General features: G+C 42.6%; 1 protein-coding gene across 8 annotated transcripts in view; it reads right to left on the bottom strand.

The window, feature by feature from the left end:
- Positions 1-21740, bottom strand: part of magi2a (membrane associated guanylate kinase, WW and PDZ domain containing 2a) — a 66468-nt gene that overhangs the window by 15606 nt on the left and 29122 nt on the right. For 6 of the 8 annotated variants that reach the window (XM_061761925.1, XM_061761924.1, XM_061761923.1 and 3 more), the window contains exons 3-7: positions 7837-7956; positions 6540-6770; positions 4819-5005; positions 3810-3889; positions 13-70 (exon numbers count right to left, since the gene is read on the bottom strand). In XM_061761925.1, coding sequence (XP_061617909.1) covers positions 13-70; positions 3810-3889; positions 4819-5005; positions 6540-6770; positions 7837-7956 — 676 coding nt within the window. Of the gene's footprint in view, positions 1-12; positions 71-3809; positions 3890-4818; positions 5006-6101; positions 6250-6539; positions 6771-7836; positions 7957-10639; positions 10876-21740 lie in introns of those variants that run through there. The other 2 variants (XM_061761930.1, XM_061761931.1) reach the window with 2 other exon arrangements.

The raw sequence follows: 21740 nt of genomic DNA, 5'->3' as shown, positions 1-21740 counted from the left end.
CGGCCAACTTACTCCACATAGTAGCTGCCGTAAATGGGGTCGTCGATTTTCTCCCAGCCATACGGAAGCTCTGGAACCACACATCAAAGAATAATATTCAGAAAATAAAACACACCTTTCATTCCATTGGGCAGAAATTGAATGGTGAAATTACAAACTAACTGCTTTTCCCCCCCCCCCCCCCAGATTCCGCCCCACTCATTTTGCCTTCCAAAAAGTTCATCAAATGATAAAAAAAAAAAAAAGAAACACGATTGCTCTAGTGGCTTAATTAAGACTAGTTTTGATTTGCGCATGATTAAGTCTGAAAAAACCTCTGAGAGTTTGTGCGTCCAAAAAAATGAGTCTCAAATTTAGTCGGGCATCTTTTTCCCCAAACTCTCTATTTTTCTATATGGTCACTGTGTGCTTACATAATATTATTCCTTGGCCTAGTTTACACACACACACACACACACACACACACACACACACACACACAGCGTCCTGTATACTCGCCTCCTCCCACACACGAACCATCAAAAGCAAAAGCTGAATCTCTACTTTTCGCTTTCAATTTAAGCCGTAAATGTCCTTTTAGCCTGAGGAACGCCAAAGCGACGCAAATCATGATGGAGAGGAAGTTAGCAGTTTGTGCACTTGTGAGTTGGAGGTCTGAAATTTCCTAATTTCAAGGAACGCACCACAAAACAAAACCCGTTTGTTGTATCAGATTTGTATTTATTTATTTTTTTTAAACAAAAATGATAATTTCCTCGTAGTCACGCCCACATGATGCATTCAGGAGGACTCTGAATTTGCAGATGTGGTCAAACATTGACAAGAAAAAAAACAGCCCTTTTTTTCTTTGGGTAGTATTTCCACGCACTTGTCAGTCAGAGATCTTAAATGTTCCAATTTTATGGAACGCACCACAACCTTGTGGCACCACGCTGCCCTTTATTGATTTCTCTCTGATCTTTTTATCGACAAATCATCAATTTAAAAGCTTTCGAGTGCTTCATAACCCCACGGGAGCCCTCACCCCCTTTGGGTAGCCTCCCTTAAGTCTCCCCATGTTATCATTTGTCATATTTGATCCCTTTTTAATGCAGAGGCGTGTTAAAAATGGCCTGTCAAGATGTGCGGATAATGCATGCGTATGTGGCTGGCGTGAACGCAGCCCCTCAGCCCAGCTGTGGATTCAATTCCCAGCGTGTTCAAAGTGATAAATAGCGGCGACTGCGGGAAAAAGAAGCCATTTAATTCCGCCTGTGCTTCCTTCCGGAGCGCATAGTGAGGATCTCAGCAGAAACGCGTCGGCGGAGACCTGGGCCGACCTCATTGATCGCCAAAGAAGCACGCGTAAACAAGCGAGTGTTTCTTTTGTGGCCGTCGCCGTCTTCCGGGTCAGGGACGTCCGCAAAGGTGGAATGGAAGGAACTGATGGCATTTCGTCAAGACGGACCTTTAACACCGCCGCTGTGGAACTTTTACAGTTCCAGTCAGCACTTACAAGATGAAAGATGCACCACTCGGGATTGGACGCCTGTAGGGTTTTCCCATGATACAGTATCGTTCACAAGCATCAAAAATCGATATCTTATCCATTTCTCTTGACATGCAGTGTCAATTCACAAGCATCAAATATCCACATTATAGTTGTTTATTTTTCATTGCAGTATCAACACAAAAGTGTCAAATATTGATATTGTACATCAATAGACGAGTGTAAAATATTGATATCATTGCGGTTTCTCATAGGATACACCCTGTATCAAATATCAAAATCATCACGGTTATTCTTCCGATGCAATGTCGATTCACAAGCTTTGAATAGTGAATCCGGAGCATCGTGGTAATGCTGTAATGTTGTGATATGACAGTATCATGATTGCCACCTCGCATGTCAAGGCTTAATGCTAGCAGGCTATCTTTGCGACCCCGCTAAATTCCTTACAGTCACTAAGATGCACATTTGCACACCGCCATTGGGTCAATAAATCTGCTCCAGTACACTTTGACGCACCATCCACGCTTTAACCGCTGTGTGTGTGTGCGTGTGCACGTGGGTGTGTGTGCGTAACAGGTGAGTTATTATCAGGCAAGAAGCAGCGGCGCCCTCCTTCACCTTGAGCAGAGTCGCGGGTGCGGGGGGTGCGAGTAAGCGACATGATTGATGGGTGTATTTCCAGAACATCCACGCACACCTGAGGACAGCAGATTGCAAGGACGCAAGTGCGAGTGCGTGTGGTCGCACTTCCTGTCAACGTGTGTGTTTTCACCAATGGACAGCCAATCAGGGCACTGCTTGAGCTATCGGGGAGTCCCAAACTGTAATGGAGGACTTTGTTTGATAATTATAAAAATAGATCTGAATATGAGCATTTTACTATAGACACGTGTATCGATACTGTATTATGAGAGAAACAACAATAATATCGATATTTGATGCTTGCGTATTGATACTGTTTCGTAATCGAAACAGCTATAATATCGAAAACTTGACTTGTGCATCAATTCTGTATTGTAGGAGTAATGGCGGATTGATCCTTGCGTATCGATACTGTATCATAAGAGAAATGGCTATAATATCAAATATTTGACGCTTGTGTGCCATTTATGCTAATGGTATATTGATATTACTAATGTGTATCAACACTCCATTGTAAGAGAAACAACATTAGTATTGATATTTGACGCCTGCCTACCGATACTGTAACATACTTTCCTCCATTTGGCCTTCCTGTAGGCGTTTAGCGTAGAACCAAACCTAGGTGAGAGGCGTTTTCATTTCCCAGCCAACGTACGCTTGGCGCAGAAGGAAGACTAAAAAAAAAAATAATAAAATAAAATTTCATCTAGCTTGGAACAAAAGCAAACAACAAGCACACCCTACTTGTTCCCGTCTGCCAAAAGCAAAGGAGACAGGCGGAAGGGGGATAGGAAAGCGAAAAGCGAAGTGGGACAAAGACGCATCCCGATCTGGATGGAGCGAGACGGGAGGCACAAATATCAAGACGGTTATGTAATGACAAGGCGGCTGTGATGTCGAGAGCGCCTTTCAACGCTGCCACAGTGAAAATGTAACGATAACTACAGCGCTGGGGTTCTCAAACTTTTGGGGAATTTTTTCAAGGCCCCCTTCATAATCCTATCACTAATTAAATATAACTACCAAAGCTGCCTATTTTCAAGAGAAAAACTCATAACAAATGTATATTTCTGTTTTTAGAGGGAAAATAAGTTGTAACGAGACAAGTAACGAGTTACGAGAACAAAGTCAGAATAATTTGTAATAATCAAACTTTTGTAAAAAAAAAAAAAAAAAAAAAAAAAAAAAAACAACGCTAATAGCTAATTATTTAACGACCATTGTGGTGTACTGATCCAAACAGTTGGGCTTTGGCGTAGACCTGCGGTCGAACCGAGCGGCCATTTTGAGCAAACAGAGCGCTTTGACCGCCCCGTGCGCCTGACAGGTCGCCCTGTTTGTTAAATTTAGCAGCGGAGAAACTCTAACCCAGTGCTCCTGAACGCACCACGATGAAAGGCCATCAGTCACGGACGCCGAGGAAGGACGAAGGAGACAGACGACACGTGTGTGTTTGTTAGTGGTGAGTCTTTGTGTGTGTGTGTGTGTGTGTGTGGGTGTGTGGGGGCGGCTAAACAACACACCGCCTCGCTCCCAGCAGAGAATAAAGGAATCTTTGTAACCACAAGTCTATCTTAACTCCAAGTACATAAATAAGACTCCATCACAGTTTGTGTGTGTGTGTGTGTTTGTGTGTGTGCGTGCGTGCGTGTGTGTGCGTGCGTGTGAAACTCACCGTCCTCTTTGCACTCCTCGGGCGGCTTGGCCTTCTTGGCGAGCCTCGGGTCCAACCACGACGTGGTCTTCGTGTTGTGGCTGCGCAAAAGGACGACAAACAACAAGTGAGCGAGCGAGCAAGAGGCAGAATGTGTGAAAGAGAGACAGAGAGAGAGAAACAGAGAGAGAGAGAGGTTGGCGGTGTCTTAATTGAGTAGTTGGAATGCTTTGGTGAATAGGAGAAAAAAAATAATGGTGATTGATACTTTTGATTTGCTGGCAGCCTCTCATGATAGCAGAATGCAGATGGATTGGCCCAACGTTGGGGGAAAAAATAGCAATTAAAAAAAAAAAAAAAGAAATGGACTGAAAAATAAATACAATTAATTCATAAAAATACGAGAATATATATAACTTAGAATTTTAATTAAATAAAATTGACATTTTAGTCAATTTAATGACCATCCCTACGACAGGCTTAATGAAGTTTACTGCACTGTATGTATCTTACAAAAAAACACAGACAAAAAAACAACCTCTAACACATTAATACAATTAATTGATAAAAATATAAAACAATACATGAATACATAAAAACAGGAAAGAATAAAATATGAGTATGTTAAAATATTTTAACTCAAAAATAAATACTACAAAAATATTTCTTGGACATCCCCTCACGGGATTAATGAAGTGTGTTTACATATCTATGAAAAAAAATACAGAAAAAGTATCTATTTCTTAAAATATTATATAATTAAAGAAAAGTAAAATCTATTAAGAACTGTATATAAAACACAAGTGATTAAGTCACTTCCCTACACAACAAAAAAATAAAAATAAAAAATTCTAAAATAATCATTAAAATGAACGTAAATCTATCTATTTTTGGAATGTGATGTATAATTGTGATGGGTATTTATTGGTGATTAGTACCTATAGATTATAGTTCCCTGGTTAGAAACGGCCCGAATATCTCCGCACAAGTGTAAAAATACAAAACAAGGCGTCCTAAATGTGTCACTCACTCTATGAAGTAGACTTCTCCCTTCTCCGTGTACGCCATCTCCCAGTTGTCGGGTAGCGGGCCCAGATCCTCGCTCTCCTCCAGCTTGGGGAGGACGTCGCTTTTCGGGGACCGGCCGGGGTCCGCCTCGGCCGGGGCGTCGGCCAAAGCGTCGCCGGGGGGGCTCTTGTCCTCATGTTCGCTCGACTCTGCGGTGACAAAAGAGCCGAAGAACCCTTAGACACGACAACGACAAACTCTTTTTTTAAAGAGAAGCAGGCTGCTGCGGACTACTTGAACACACTGTACTGTTAACACAAAATATAAAGTGCCATTGACTGGCAATGGATATTTGACCACAAACTGAGGCACAACACATGTAGACAGACGATAGAACAATATTCACAACCATGTATTCTTTATCCTGTCCGAAAATGTCTTGTATCACTGCAGTTTACTGAGGACCGTCTCCAAGGATCTCGCCGCTTCTCTGTATTATACTGCCCCCAGGTGGCTAAGATGCGCACACCAGAAAGAGCAGCACAATGTCCACTGAACTGAAGCAAAAAAATGCGGCAAAACAGTTTAATTCTTTATATTCTCTTTAATTAAGGCCTTATTGTATGTTTTTATAAAGTACAACACTATAGAGTGCTATTTTTCTCAAAAACAAATTACAAAATGTTTTTTTATTTTTTTACTGGAATAGATTATTGGAATTTTTAATTCATTTCAATGGAAAAAGATTATTTGAGATATGCATGTTTTGAGTTATGGAACAAATTAAAGTCACCACTGTGTTACTGATTTTCTCTTATTTTGTTTGCTTCTGATTTGTCAGTTTTGACTTGACTTTACATTATTATTGTTTTAAATCACTCCCAAGTAGTCTGGACACCAAAGCTACAGCCTGTCAAAATGGAACAGTTATTCAAATATAAATGAAACGAAAGTAATTTTCGAGAGGACAATGCCCATACTGAACCTTTTTGGGGGTGAAAAAAAATAAAGAATCTGATTTGCTGGAAAAAAGCCGGCTACCTGCGCACATGGCAGGGGAAATTGCGGTCATCCGGGGGAATCCCGATTATCCCGGGAAAACCGGGCTCCTCTAATCCCCAATTACATCAAGCGGGTTCCGGTTAAGAAATCAGCTTACACCAAAGAAACAGACAGACATGTAGAAGTGGTCATTTCCACCTCAATTTGATGCCAGTCATCGATATTGTCAATTTATGTCATGCTACCACCTATTTATCCAATGTCACAATTATACGTGTACGGCAATAAAATAAAGCATCCTACCTTGTTTATGCTCCTTATGGTAAAACCAAAACTCCATCATTGTTTTCTTAAGTTAAAGCAGCGACAATTGCAAATAAATGAGTTAAAAAAATTGTTGTTTTTTTTAAAAAAGCGAAACAAAATGCAAAAACATAAAACCACAGAAAGAATCCCTTCCTCTCTCCCTGTGGCCGCTTGCACTGATGAAGCCTCACTGCGAGTGAACAGATTTTGGACGTCTGGCGGGCGTAAAAACCAGCTTAGACGCGTCACAGGACCCAAGTGTGGTTTTGGCTTTAGAACCACAAAAAGAAAAGAAAAAATAAAGCGAACTCTCAATGGCTCCTTTATGACACCCGCTTCATGTGATCATGGGATGCTTGCAAAAGAAAAAAAAAAAAAAAAAAAGGCTGGAATCAATGGGATTCAAATAAAAGATGCCGCTTCGTCGGGTCTGACCTGGCGTGAGGGCGATGCCGTTGCCGTTGACGATGACAGCGCCGGCCCTCTCCTCTTCCTCCTCCTCCGGGGGCTCGACGCTGGCCTTCTCCATGTCGCTGACCGACTTGTTGCGCTTGCGCTTGCCCTCCGAGCTGGGTCTGGCGCCCGGTAGCAGCAGCAGCCGCTCCGTTACATTTAGCGACGGCGCAGCAGGCTCGACGGGAGGCTTGGGCGTGCCGTAAAAGTTATCTGGAAAGACCAGAGGGCACCAGAAGGAGCAGGCATCCCTAATACATGCTTCTATAAGAATAATACAATGCCCTTAACTTGATTGATTGTTGTTATGTTGTGCATTGAAGGAGAAGGGTGCTGCCTAGACGGGCTGCAGACGTCATGGAAATACCAGTATACAAGTGGTTCCATGTCATGCTAAGGCTAAATAAAGACAGCGTGGTTCAGAACTATTTTTAGACGAAAGAGGCGGCTTGTTGAAGTGCGCTGCCTAAACGGGCTGCGGAGGAACTCAAATCAGGAAGTATTCCCCGCTAAATAAAGAGAGAGCTAAGTGTGGTGAAGGACTAAATGTTTGTAAATTTAAGTATTGAAGAAGGAGGATCCCGTCTAAACGGGCTGCGGAGGAAATTGAAACAGTAATTCTGCTCAGTGGTGTTTCTAATACTCAATAAAGAGAGAGGTCCCACCACTGTGTGGTGTGGGACAATTTCAATCCAGGAAGAAAGCTTGTTGTAAAAATATACTATTGTGTTAAAGTAGGAGGATTGAAACAAGAATCATGTTCTAAGTTGTGTTTTAATGCTATTGCTAAATAAAGTGTGGTGAGAGACTATTGGAATGTGAACGTTTGAGGTTAATAGTGCAGTATCGTCTTGAAGTAGGAGGGCAATCCTAGACGGGCTGCGGAAGATCGAAAACAGGACAGTACAGGCTTGGAAGTGGTTGAATGCCAGTCTAACGCTACACAAAGACGGTTTGGTGCGGCAAGACAGCTTTTTGTAAATAACGCGGTATTGTCCTCAAGTAGGAGGTCGCTGCGTAGACGGGCTGTTTGCTTGCATTAAACAACTTGCCAAATTTTCTTGGCATCCCTATTTTGTTTCTCAAAGAACCGTATGGAAGGATGGACTTTTGCTGGGAAGTTTGAGTTATCGTCGTGAAGGCAGGGGGTCCCTCGAGGAAACTGGAGGGGGGCCAAGTCCTTTACAATCCGGGCCTGACGAGCCCATGTGACCACAGGAGGAAGTGTTTGTTTTGATTAAGCCACCGAAGGAGGACGGACTCAATCCACCGTGCTCACCTTCATAGGTTCCACTCTCAAGCAAGGCTCCACTTTTCTCCAATTCCATAAAGCGCCGGACGCTTACGAAATTATAGTCCACCCCGGGGACCTCTCCTTCCTTGGGGTGCCTGGTGGTGCCTGCAGGGGACAAGTGGATGAAGAGGTTAGACCCTGGACGAGCTCATCACCGCGCTGCACACCCACTTTAACGGCCGTTAAGAGGAAAGATTAGAACGGAGCACAGGTGCAATGCATCAACACTTATCCATTAAGTGCTTGTCCTGCTTTTGTCCTTTTTCCCTTCAGGAACAAGAACTCTAACCGGGTAGCGGAAGAAAGTCATCGTGACTCGAGTTCTAACGCTAAATAAAGAGAGGTCAGTACAGTGTGGCTCTATTTTGAGTGAGAAAGTAAGTTTGTTGTTTTGAAGTCGTAGGGCACTGCCTTAACGAGCAGCGGAAGAAAAATAAAACAGGAAGCGCGCTCAGTTGTGTTTCTCATTGTAAATAAATCGAGTTCCATCTGTCATGGTAATATTTAAACTACAAAAATGTTTGTTGTAGTGCAGTATGTCGAAGGCCCTGGCTAAATGGGTAGCGGGAACAAAAACAAAACCGTAAGAATACTCTGACTTGTACCAATGTTAAATAAAGCGACACCTACGTGTGGTGCTTGACTATTTTAAAGTTCGTTGTGCACAGCGTCATCTTTGAGAAACAGGTGTTCTGCCTAAACGGGCTGCAGAAACCGGAAGTACGTGCTCAGAAGTGGCTCCCTAATGCTAAACAATAACGTAATAACTCTAATTTGAAAGAACATCATAGTCAAGTATCGTCATGAGTAGGAAGGTGCTGCCCAAACGGGCAGCGAACGAAAATCAAAAACAGGACACATGCGCAAAAGTGGTTTTAGTGCTAAGGCTAAATTAAGATAGTGTTCAGTGTGGTACTGGACATTTCGCAACATGAAAGAAAATTTGCTATAAATTGAAGTCTTCTAGTATGAGAGTGCTGCCTAAACGGGTAGCAAAAAAAAAAAAGGAAAGCAACAGCATGCTCAGTAGCGGTTCTAATGATCTCCCCTGTGCCCTAAACCCTCTGTTTTGAGTGTCCAAAAAGTGTCAGCAAGGTCCATTGTACGCGGAGTAATCCCACCATTAGCCAATTAGGAAGTGAGGGGCAGCCCTAATGCCCTGGCATTAGCGCCAAGGATTAGCAGGCGGACAAACGCGCCCACGGCGGCTGCGCTGGATGGGCCTGAAAGCTGCTTTCTTTGCACTTTGCTCTGCCCTGTGCTTATTGGCAGATTTCTTCCATGATGTGGAGTGGGGACTTTAATCAACTGCGATTATATATCATTTATGTGGATCGAAAGAGGAGCAAAAAAATCCAGTGAGCGGGGAGAGAGAGGAGGAGTCGTTTTGGCTGGGCTGATGATGAAACGTTAATACCCGTCGGGATAGTCTGGAACGCAGCCAGAGGCGCTGGTGGCTGCATCGTCCACACAGAGGGGGAAAAAAAAAATGGGATGCGGAAATTGATTGGAAAGGCAGACGTGTAGTAACCTGATGATGACATGCTTGTGTAGAAAAAGCAAGCAGGTGGCAACGCAATCCGGGGGTTGTATTTTTGCTCGATATTATCCCACATGCCGCGTCATCATGCCCATTAAGGCGGCAGAAGTATTTGAAATGCACTGCAGCTGCCGTTGCTCTCTGTTTATTTAGGATTAGCTACAAACACGACCCAGCAAACGTACTGTTCGATTTCTTTCACAACCCGTCGAGGCAGCGGCCTGCTAGCTCATAGTTTACAACAAATGTTTTCGCTCAAAATAGTCCTGCATCACGCTTACAATAGCCCTCTATTCAGAATTAGCTTTAGAAGTACTTCTCGACATACTTTCTGTTCTGATTTCTTCAGTAGCCCGTTTAGGCATTTCCTCTCTCGTTCAGGACGACATTTACAACAATATCCTTTTCGTTCAAAATTGTTCCTCACCACACTAAGCTCTGTTCATTCAGCATTAGCACTACAGTATAAACACGAATGAGCATACCTCCTATTTCGTGTCTACCGCGGCCCGTCTAAGCAGCGGCATGCTAGTTCATGACAATAATGCCCTATTTACAACAATGTTCTTTTCTTTCACAATAGTCTCACATCATACTTGCTGTTAGCATAGGTACAACTACTGAGCATACTCCATTTCAATTTCTTCTGTAGCCCATTTAGGCAGCGCCTTTTTAGTGCATGATTGCAATGTACTTTCAAACTTAACTTTTTTTTATTTTGTTCAAAATAGTTTTGCACGGCACAGCACTCGGTTTATTTAGCATTAGGACCACTAGCGAGCATACTTCGCGTTTCAATGTTCTTCTGCAGCATGTTTAGGGAGCGTAGCTAAAACACTTCAATTGACAAATTTTAACACCACACCAAACTTACCTCTCAGTTTATTTAGCATTAGCATTAGAAACATAGTTTCTAATGCTAATTGACGGATAGGAGACGGCGATAACGCAAGAAGCAACCTTGCAATATGTCGCTAAAATCATTAGGCTAGTCGGTAGGCTGAAGACATGTCATTAAAACATAAAATGCACTTGGGGGGTTTTGTTCTCGGCATGCTATCGTTTCTCGCGGCTTGTCGCCTCACATTAGCGCACAGGACGCCATTAGCTTGACAAAGGCGGCTTTCTGTTCTACAAAACTTTTACGCAACTGGTATGTAACAGGCGCATATCCTTCATTACAGTATGTCTCGAGAAGTGGGCCATCAAGTGTGGCGTTCAGGTGCATGACACACAATCAGAACTAACCTAGCGCGGTGTCATCTTTTTAACGGGGAACCAGAGCGAGGTCTCCTGTCCTTGGTCACGGAAAGATTTGAAAGGCTCCTTTCATCGCACCTCCAGCTCCTTCTATTGCTTCCACAATCAAAAATAGGTCGCAGTCTGTATTTCTGTTGAGAGACTGGCGATGATTCAGAGATGACCACCGTGAACTTTTCACAGTCGGGAGATCCGACGGGATGAGCGAGATAGTGAGACTGTGGACAGCTGATGTCATCTGTTTGCTTTTAGAGGGGGTGCAGGAGGCTGGCGGAGGGCACGAGGGCGCTGTCCACGGCAGGGACGGGAACGTGCCGCTGTGTCAGCCTAATCCCGCCGCCGCTACGCTACATTAGCGCACAACGACACAATCTGTTTGGCAGTTAATTCGCAGCTAACCCCGGGCCAGAAACCGGCCGAGACGAGCGGAAACGTCGCACCGACGCCGATCAAAACCCCCTCGGCTTCGAGCTTTCTTCAGATTTGAACTGGCAGCCCAGCTGGTCAAAAGGTCGAGGATAATCACAGCACACCAGCTAGCGCTAATCATCTCATAGAAGAGGCTAAACTATCTCACACCGCCGCTACGTCTGGTTGGTTGAAGACTAAAATATATTTGATGTTTTAGAGAAAGACTGAAATTACCAAAATAGTCTTTTGGGTGTTTAGACCGCTTACATACATTTGAAGACTAAATTCATGTCAATTCTTCATTCAAACGTTAAAATTGTCATTGACGTTAACATAAACGCACATTAGGTTTACTAAAGTGTAAAATTTGTAGTTCTGGTGAAGTCTAAATTGTATGTAAAACATTTATGTTAGGCTCTTCCATGTTTACAAAAATGCACGTTGGGTTTATTTAAGAAAATATTGTCCTTGATGTTTTATCAGAATACCTACATTAGTTTCGTTGAAGACCAAATTGTCTTGTTTATTTGATGTACTTATTTATTTTTACAAAAACATTTATGGTAGGTGCGTCAAAGACTACATTTTATTCAATGTACATAAAAATCCACTTGTCTTTACAAATGTTATGTTCCCAAAAATAAGTAAGTTACATTCATTCAAGGCCCTAATTTGTCTTCAATGTTTACAAAAACACATACGTTAGTTTTTTAGAATTGGTGTCTAAGTTGACACAATCAAGTATGTTCTGTTCACATGAGACTACATTGTCTTTTGTGTTCATGAAAACGCGTACTTTATTGCTATCAATTTCCATGAAAGCATGTAAGTGTTGCTATAACTATCTATGTTTGCGAAATCTTGTATGTTAGGTTCATCTCAGACTACATTGCTGTCGATTTCTATGAAAGCACGTACATTAGGTTCATCGAAGACTAAATCGTCGCGATTATTTCGGGGGGAAAAAAAAAAAGACTGTTTGGCTTGATGAACACATTTGTTTTACAAAAAAAAAAAATCTACGTTAAATTTACTAAAGATGCACGGTATTACGGTCACTGAAGACTTATTTGGTCTTTACGAAACCACATACTTTAACGCTTAAATGAGCTCAAAAGAAGACTAGGGAAAGCGCAAATAAAGCTGTACGTTTTAGTCTATGTTTAGCTTCATTGTTTTTCCAAAGTAAACATCCATCATGGTTGACAGTGACAGGCTGTAATTGTTCCTCCTAAACAATCTACGAGCTGCAGACGCAAGAACGCGCCGTCCTCCATAAACTCATTTGCCAGCTTTCCGAAAGGCGTCTTTTGTCACCCGCCGATACAAAGTGCCCATTAAGTCAATATCCAATTACGAGGCCCGCTCAGAGGCCCCTCCCACCCGCCACCTATCTATGCGCGATAGCTCGGGCCGGCGGACCAAACGGATGAAAAAAATTATCCCTGGCGGAGTGCTGCTGGCAGCGCCTCGCTCGCTTTAATTGGATCCTTTTAATAGTGCTCACGATGGCCACTTTCAGCCATGTCATTAGCTTTTGTCCAGTGCCAACAGTTTCACGGGCGGCTGGATTGGCGGAGCCAATTTCACCCCCACAGCCCATATTATATATCCATCTTCTGAGCCGCTTCTCTTCACTAGGGTCGCGGGCGTGCTGCAGCCTATCCCAGCTATCATCGGGCAGGAGGCGGGGTACACCCTGAACCGGTTGCCAGCCAATCGCAGGGCACAAACAAACAAACAACCATTCACACTCACAGTCACACCTACGGGCAATTTAGAGTCTTCAATTAATGCATGTTTTTGGGATGTGGGAGGAAACCGGAGTGCCCGGAGAAAACCCACGCAGGCACGGGGAGAACATGCAAACTCCACACAGGCGGAATGTTTTTCTGGTGGCAGTCAATTCTTGGGGACTAGTCAGGCAGCGGTTCAATGCTGCTGTAAAAAAAAAAAAAAAAAAAAAAAAGTACCTATTTTATGTTTTGAAGTTGTAGACTAGTTGGGTAGCAGGTTAATAATGCCGTAACAAAATCTTTATGAATTTCTTTTTTTATTTTATTTACTTATTGTATCATTATTTTATAGTTGATTATTGCACGAGGATTGTGTGGAATTATTTATATTTCATCTCCCCCAAATATTTCTGCCGCTAGATATTTTTTTGTACTCGTCGGGCTGTGGGTCAATACTCCCACAAATAATAGTTTTTATTTATTTATTCCTATTTTTTTTTTTATGAAAGTAAGGACAATTCATACAAAAAAAGAAAATATTAAAAAAAGATTCGAAATATCATGATCCAAAATCCCCCAAAATATTTTTTTTTCTATTTATGATGCACTATTTTATTTTTACGTCATGTACAAGGTAGGTCGAACTTTGTAGGATTTTGCATAAAAACAAAAACATTGTATTTAGTAGAAAATTGACAATGCATGAACATTTATTTATTTTTAAATACAGTAGGATGATTTCTATTTTTATATGCGATACGTTTTTTTTTATAGCTCAAAATATAGTATTTGGAAAAATACAGCATCTTGTGTCATTTTAATACAATTTCGTAGACCAGCGTAGACCACGTATTTCACTAATATTCTTTTTATGGAGCGCTTGACAAATAATTCATTGATTTCTTCATTCCAAACGCAATCAATCACATCATAGGAGGAGGGAAAAACAATTCCTGACGCGCAGACAGACGGGAGGATTTCCGCAGCGATTAATTTCTGCCACTTGTGAGGTGATTAGAGAGAACCAATCAAATGAATATATGTACATAGGCACTCCATCAGAAGGAGCAGATGACGGGTGACTCATAAGCGGCTTAATAACACGGGCCGGGAGAGAGAGGGTGAGAATGTGACACTATGGATGCGCAAGACATGACGGAATGGAGGTGACACTGCATACCTTAAAAAAAAAAAAAAAGTACATTTGTTTCCTCTGGAAAGTGGATTTGTGACAGGCGTCATCATCATGAAGACGGATCAGCTCGCCCTTAAAAACTGACAGAGTAGAAAGTCACATTCACACCACGACACGCTCTCCCGTCTGCATTCCCGTCGGGTTATGATGCAGAGCGTAAAACATAAGGCGGCGTGAAATCGCCCGTGCGACCATCTGCCCACAGCTTAATTAAATACACTTGATTACATTTGAATTCCATGTGTGAACGGCACACGAGAGGGCAACAATAGTTGGGGGTGGGGGGGGCGTCCATTCATCACTTAACCATTCTACCTCGCCCACCTGCCGGAACGCCGCCGCCGTACATCTGCCACCTTGCGTTACCGCTAATGAGTGCGGAGTGAATAGCGTGGAAAGGTCGTGTGGATGAACGCAGGCGTTTGACGAGCAACGCATTTCAAAATGCAGCCCTCAATATAATATAGACAGTCATCCATGCAACAGGTTCAGTTTAGTTTAGCTTTTCACAGTTTAAAAAAAAAAAAGGAGGATTTAATTTAACTGCTACAAAGCTAACCATCTTCGGTGGGGATTAAAAAAATAAATAAATTCTGGTTTGTTTAATTTTTAAGTCGACAGTATATCCGTCAGCTGCAATCAAACCGTTTACAGCTACCGACGTGTATATTCGTACGGTTTTCAACAGGCGGGTCTTGCCCGGCTTGTCTGTTTAAAAGTCAAGCTTCTAAATGACTGTAATGACAAACAGAGCGTTGCATAGCTTTTGAGTAGAAGATAAAGATTAGCACAAGTCGCGTCGCACAAGTTTAGGCACCTCACGCTCCAACAGAGTATGGCTATGTATGCTATAAACAGAGCATGTGTCGCCGAAGGTAGAAGAAAGTGTGTGTAAAGAGCATAAGAAAAGAAGACGCAGTTCATGGAGTGAAAGACGGACATCATTTTGGGATGGCGCGTTTCATAGTGGTATATCTGGAAATAAATGATTGCCCTCAATCGTCCTTTCTAGTCATTTTCATGCTTTGCGCATCCTGTGATAACTTGTGCAGTGTCACTGCACAGCTTGTTATATTAAAACTGTCAAGTAAATTTAAATCCATACGCGAGTGTGCACCAACATGAGTGCACTGAAGCTCTCGCTCCCAAAAGAAGTGTACACCACTCACTGTATGTACGTGTGTGTTAGCAGATAACCATGCAGCCCTGCAGCCCAGCTTAGTGTTCACCTATCTAGCGCCAACCCAGCGAGAAGCCAAGCGAAGCCACTTATCACGGACGCTCAGCGCGCCGCATCCTTCAACGACGACAACATGAGGCAAAAATAAAATGAGACCGAAAGGGGGAGGAAAATAAAACCCCTCCTTGAAAATGATGTTTTGCAGACCCCAAATTCGATGTCCTGGATGTCGGAGGGGGGTGCATGCGAGGGTTAGCGACGGAGATAATCCGCGGAATATTAACGTCTCGGCGAGTGATACGGCAGAAGTCATTACCGGCTGGATTTGGATGCACTTAAAAAAAGCACACGGTGGGAACAAGTTGCTCTCTTGCCTTGTTCCCCCCCTCCCAAAAAAAAAAAAAACAGTTGATAATAATCAGGCAGGCATCGATCAAAACCATTGCTTACGTATTCTGGGAAAGAAGCAGGCCGCTGAGAGGGCTGCCCAAGCGCCACATGGATCTTGACTGGCTGAAAAGGGAGATCTGGATTCTTGTTAAGACTGTTCAGAAACAGATTTTCCTTAGAATTTTACATCAAATTCTGCTAAACCCTGAATTGCGATAGTCCGAAGCGCATATCCCAGTAAGAAGTAGCCGCACAGTTGAACGGACACTGACAGGCTCAAACAAGAGTTCTAGAGTCTTGTGTACACTTTCAGAAAGAAATCTCCCGCAAATTTAAGAGTTGCTTGACTGTTGAGTTCCGAGGAAAGTATCCCAGGAAAGAAGTCGGCTACTGCTCGAGCGCCGCACATTTAAGTGGACCCTCTTTTTCCGGCCTCGGTGCATCTCCACTCAGAATAACTCGCCGCCTTTGTCGCTGTCTTGAATCAAAAAAAGAGTGTCTCTGCGTTTCCTAAGTGGATGTGACATCACATAATCACTGAGATGAAGGCTTGTCTGAATCGAACGAAGACGCGGGGAAAAAACAGGACTCAAGTAGTGACCTTGGGAGGAATTATGTAGAATAACGTGCGGGGCTGTAACGAGCTGGTAATTTAACGACCTTGGTGAGCGTATTGACGGCTAAATTCGATTTCCACAGCGGAGCGACGGCGCGAGAGGCATTTTAAACACGTCCTGACATTTGAGTCGCGGTGTTCACATCGTCGCTAATGTTTTATTTGTTGGCTTATCATTAGGGGTCAAACGCTACATTTATTCGGATTATGATTCCTCTGTACGACTGCGTAAACAAATACAGTGCAGCTCAACCTCTTGCTAGTGGACACCTCTGTGAATGGAAACCTGACCTTTATCGAACATCTACATTTATTTACAGGAGCCATTGCAATCATGACTTTGTTTTGAGTTCTATCGTCATCATTACCATTTTCCTTGATGTATCAATGATATCCAAGTACATATTGTCGGTGCACAAATAAAGCTGAAATAAAAAAGCCAAATAAAAACTAAAAACACAGTTTTTGTTCTCGGTTTTGTTTGGATTTTTGTTAGACTTTGAGACCTAAAAGCAAATCTGAGAGTGTGTGGCGGTGCATCAAATAGAGTGTCTAGTGAGTCCATCTTTATTTATCTACGTGCCGCGACATAGGCGCTAATGTTCTATTCATCTGTCCAAGCCACTAAGTGTGCTAACAAGTGCTCGATGTGACCAGCGAGAGAAACACGCGGAGGTCAACCGCCGCGTCTGGGAAAAGAAGTCCAGATGTCGCGGTCCCAAGTCGTGCTGGCGACGGATTAGCTAATTCGCTAATGTGACTTTGTCTGCCTGCGGGGTCCATTTTTCCCTTTTTCTGTCTTCACAGTAATTGTGACTCAGCGGAGCATCAAAAATGGCCCATCAAGACATTTGGCGTCCTGTACCATTCGCGTGCCGTCCCCTCAAATAGCCGTCTTGACCCGGTCGCTATCTGCGTCCTGATAATGCTTTTTTAAACCTTGCGAGAGGTCATCTCGGCCCGGGATGACTTTGCTAACAAGCTGTCAGTAGCAACTCGGCTGGGAAGACGGCCTCGCATCTCCATTAAAAGGGCCCGGCTCATGCGTTCGCATATCGTATCGCGCGTTGACCTGCGAGGATTACGCAGTCTTGCCGTTGTTATTGCCTCTGGGACTCGGGGACGTCGCGATCGGGAAGGGTAGGGTAATTAGAACCCAAAGCCACCTCAGCTGATGACTGGCTTTCGGTCCAGCGGACAGAAAAGTAATCAGCTGCCGTCTTAATAACGTTTTCGCTCACTCCAAGATGTTATCGTCTAAATATTTTAACAAGCGACATGAGTGTGCTTCTTCTTGGCTTTGCGATGACACTCATTTGGATGACACGGTTCACCTGCCTCCAAAATCCCTTCGGACAGTAACTAGAGTATGGGAGAGAATGTATTTCAGAGCCATGAGACTTTTACTACTACCTACAACTTCTTAGTACTAACGTCGCTTAACCCTAACCAACCCCGAATGGTACACCTGGGAAATTGGACACAATCCATTCAAAGAAGTACATTTTTGGATTCTATCAAACCTTTCATTTTTTTTCATAAAACTTAACATAGCATTGATTTATTTCTTACATTTGTCAATTGGAATCCAACCGTTAAGTGCCACTGACGAATATATTCGTCTAGTACATTTTTCAATGGCTAGGCATGGAAAAGGGTCTGGCCCAGCTTGTTTGAAACCACTTTAATCACTAACAAATCCCTGTCGATGGCCGTGTTGCATCGCTTTGGAATTGAGATCAGCACAGCTTTTGAGTAAAAGAGAAAGGTTAGGGGGTGAATTTCAGATTTCTTGATTATATATCTGTAAATAATTATCACTTTGCCATCCAAATCCATTCCACAGTCTTTTTTTTCTTCTTCTATATTTTGAGTTTTCAGAAAAGCAAATAATATTAGCACGAAGTCACTGTTTTGCTTGACATGTTTTTTTTCATACAAATATTTTTTTTTGGGGTGAAGCCTGCCCATTTTGGCCAAATTGGCCCAACAACAGATCGTATCTAAACAAACTCGTCACCACTGTACACCAAAGTCAGTTAAACAGCATCATGCAAACGTTAATCCTACACACACGTTCTTCTACCTACGGCGACACATGCTCTTCCTAAAAAGAAGACACATTATTGATGTAGCACTTTCCTAAAAGGAAAAGATTGAAACTGTTTCATGGTAACCAACCAACACGACCAAGGTACTGACTTTACCATGATTTTTGGTGTACCGTTACACTCCTAGTCGACACACAAAAACACAGAATCGTTCCGCCTGCTGACTACTTCAATCAAAAATATTCCCACTTCCATTTCAGCAAAAGCTAAAAATGTTCTCACAGAAAATTAAATGGAATGCTGCAGCCAAAGATGTGGTGGGGAAAAAAGGGAGTGCGAGTCAGAGGGTGTTAGCGAGAAGTGGATTCAGTTGTCAAGAGACATAATCGAGGCCAATGCCGACTCCGCACTGAGCGGCGATGAAGCTCGACATGCATTTTCGCAGCAGCACGAACCGCTTGACATTTGGAAGGACCTTTTCTCTCCTTGGCTGCCCGGAGAGGAATTGGAGCAAGGGTGGGGTGCGGGAGGACTAAACGGTCCCGTCCTGGCTGCAATCAGAGCGTGTCGTAGGGATGGAGAAGGCTTGGCTGTCATGGACTTTTCAACGGCGGTTACCTAAAGTGGCGTTTAAACCACGTTCCTTTGAGGGGTTCCGAATCCGATGAGTACGAGCGGGTTCGATCCACATCTCGTTTCCTATTTTCTTTTCCATTAGCTCATTACCACGTTTGCGCTCGCTCTCTGTTAGCTGATGCAAGAATTCAGATAGCGGCTTGTGAGAGCTTGATGGAGCAACCCCCACCCCGCCCGATACAATGCCTTTGGAAAATAGCCATTTGGTCAATGTGGTTCAAAATGAGAGCAAGCTGACAGGTAAACATGCGCTCGTCATTTCGATGACAAGGGAAAGCTATCCACTGACATACATTACGAAGCCATTTTTTTTAAACTCTTTTGAACTGCCCTTTATTGGTGCTTGTTACGCAAAAAAACACCCAATTTTTGGGGAGAAAATGACATTTCAGATTTATATAGCCCTAATATATATATTATTATCCGTAACAATTCAATCAAGCAACCAATTATATGATTAGACAAATGAAATTAAAGCAAATACAGTGGATCCCCGCTATTCGGGGGGCATAGGGACCGGGCCCGACCGCGAACAGAGAAAATCTGTGGAGAATTGAGACCCGTTATTGAAATATATATATATATGTATATATATATATATACACATATATATATATATAAATACCTGTATATATATTTTTTTAAACTCTACATTTTTGAATAAGTGGGGATATATAGCCAATAATCGTTTCCCACAAAAAACGGGGGTTTGTTCCCCCCCCAAAAAAAGAAAGTAGCGTAACATTTTGGTTAACAAGCTATTAAACAGACAACGCGGACGACTGCATAGCTTTATCCTTTTTTTTTCTCAGCTAGTTTTAGTTTTGGGGAAAAGGAATGTTTTGGACCTCACTTCTAAACACGCCAGTCATCAGGGATCCTGGAGGTTTTTTCTCAGAGTGCCACACAGAGGACAGTTTACTTTCTTAAAGATACTTCAACTTGTCGGGACTCCAAAAGGATTCTTCACACCCCCGTTGGGGGCATCTCCGGCGAGTCCGCTTAGATGTTTGGCATCCACACAATTGAATTCCCTCCAAATGTCCTCCTGTTACTAAAATGAAGACAAACCACTGATGTTGCACTTTCCTGAAAAGAAAAGAATCTATTGTATACATTGATTTGAGTATCTTTCATTTCAAACTTAAAACCAAGGTATGTACTGAACTTTGATTTTGGCTACGTATTTGTAACTAGATGAAAAAAACAACCTGAAAACAATCTTTTGTTTTTTTATTAAACCGGTATCGGTTGTTCATTTTTTAAACTCAATGAATCTCATTGATTTTCTCGTACAAGTTCCTGCAGATCGAAAGGAACAAACAAAATGTTTGTTCATTCCATCATCATTCCACTCGTAGGGAAAACACCCTGGCAGAGGTAATAGCCTTGGGTAATGGCTTTGTTGATGAAAGGAACACTCAATTAATCCAGCCATTGTTTTTTCGATTTTATTTCTAACACTTTGGAAGACTCTCCATCTGAGTGTTCTGAATTCCTGTTTTGATGCCACCATTGTCTTGAACTTCCCCAAGTTGTAAGCTCCATCTTCAGACAGTAAATCAATTCAGATTGAGTCACCAACCTGCCTCCACCACGATTAATCACCAATGAATCGATGTTGGTTATAGGTACTTGTTAACATTAGAAATAATGCTCGGCTGGATAGTTTACACCGCCAGCTTGTGGTGAAAACAGCACTTGTCACTAATGAAGTGCTTCAACAAACTGCGCACACGAATGTTGAGAAAGTTTGATCTTAAGGCTGTGTGACACAAAGCAGGAGGAGGACAATTTTCACGCTGCGCGCTGCCTTTTATTTGTCTCGAGGCGCCGCATAAACACTCCGCCGGAGGGCCCAGTGGTCCAAACAAATCCTTGAAATATTCTGCCATTCAAATGGATGCCTCACTCGAGCACGAGACGAGAGGGAAGGGGAGATATTTCACTATGAAGTGTAAATAAGCATGGTAGATAAAAAGATCTCGAGACCCCGTGGTGTTTTGGAGACGCGAAATGCCTAATCTGGCTTAACTTGACATTGAGGGTGGACATTCCGAAGAATTTTAAAGGCACGTGGGGGCCGATTTGCTCAAGCGCATTGTGACCACTTGATTCTCGAAGCATCGCGCGGTCGCCGATACTCCGCTTGAAACATCCTGACGATTCAATTATTTACAAGTGCAAAAAAAAAAAAAAAACACGCTGTGCTTTTATGCGATTGAGGTCCATGATCATTTCCTTTCAACTAACGAGCAAAATACCCAGTAAGCTGCGGAAACCAAAAACATCTACCAACAAGACTTGATGAGAGGAAGGAGCCAAAAAAAAAAACCAAAAAAAAAAGGACATGAAAAAAACAGTTTGACCTCAAAAAGTTGGAATCAAGATAGAAAATTTCAGAAAGCACATTGGAAATTACAACTTTGTCCAAAAACTCACCATCAAACAGAATCAGTCTGCTTAACATTCCGCTTTATCAAGTTTGACAAAGATTTTTAACGATACTTGGATGTTGGTTGGTTAGCTGAATAATCCCAAAACTGCAAAACCTTTTTGCGGAAGAAGCAAGAAAGCTTCCGGTCAAACATGGGAAAACGTGAACATATAACATTCGCCTTCAACTAGCATCTGTTGACGTCAAACTGTAACAACTGTTTGTTACAGTCTCCAGCGACTACGGCAAAACTACCAAACAACGAAACTTTGTGAAGGCAATTAGGCTAGAGAAAGTGCAGCAAAGTTGAAAAGTACATCAGAAACATTCACGTTCAAATAGTATCCGCTGGTGTCAAACTCGCACGGAACATTCCGCTTCTTCATGTCAGACAAATCCTGACGTTTTTGTTACCATTTGTTGGTTTGTTAGCCAGA

The sequence above is a fragment of the Phyllopteryx taeniolatus genome, chromosome 22, assembly GCF_024500385.1.
Source record: "Phyllopteryx taeniolatus isolate TA_2022b chromosome 22, UOR_Ptae_1.2, whole genome shotgun sequence".
Classification (NCBI taxonomy): Eukaryota; Metazoa; Chordata; class Actinopteri; order Syngnathiformes; family Syngnathidae; genus Phyllopteryx; species Phyllopteryx taeniolatus.
The sequence above is the reverse complement of the archived record's forward strand: the minus strand, read 5'-3'. Positions and strand labels throughout refer to the sequence as shown.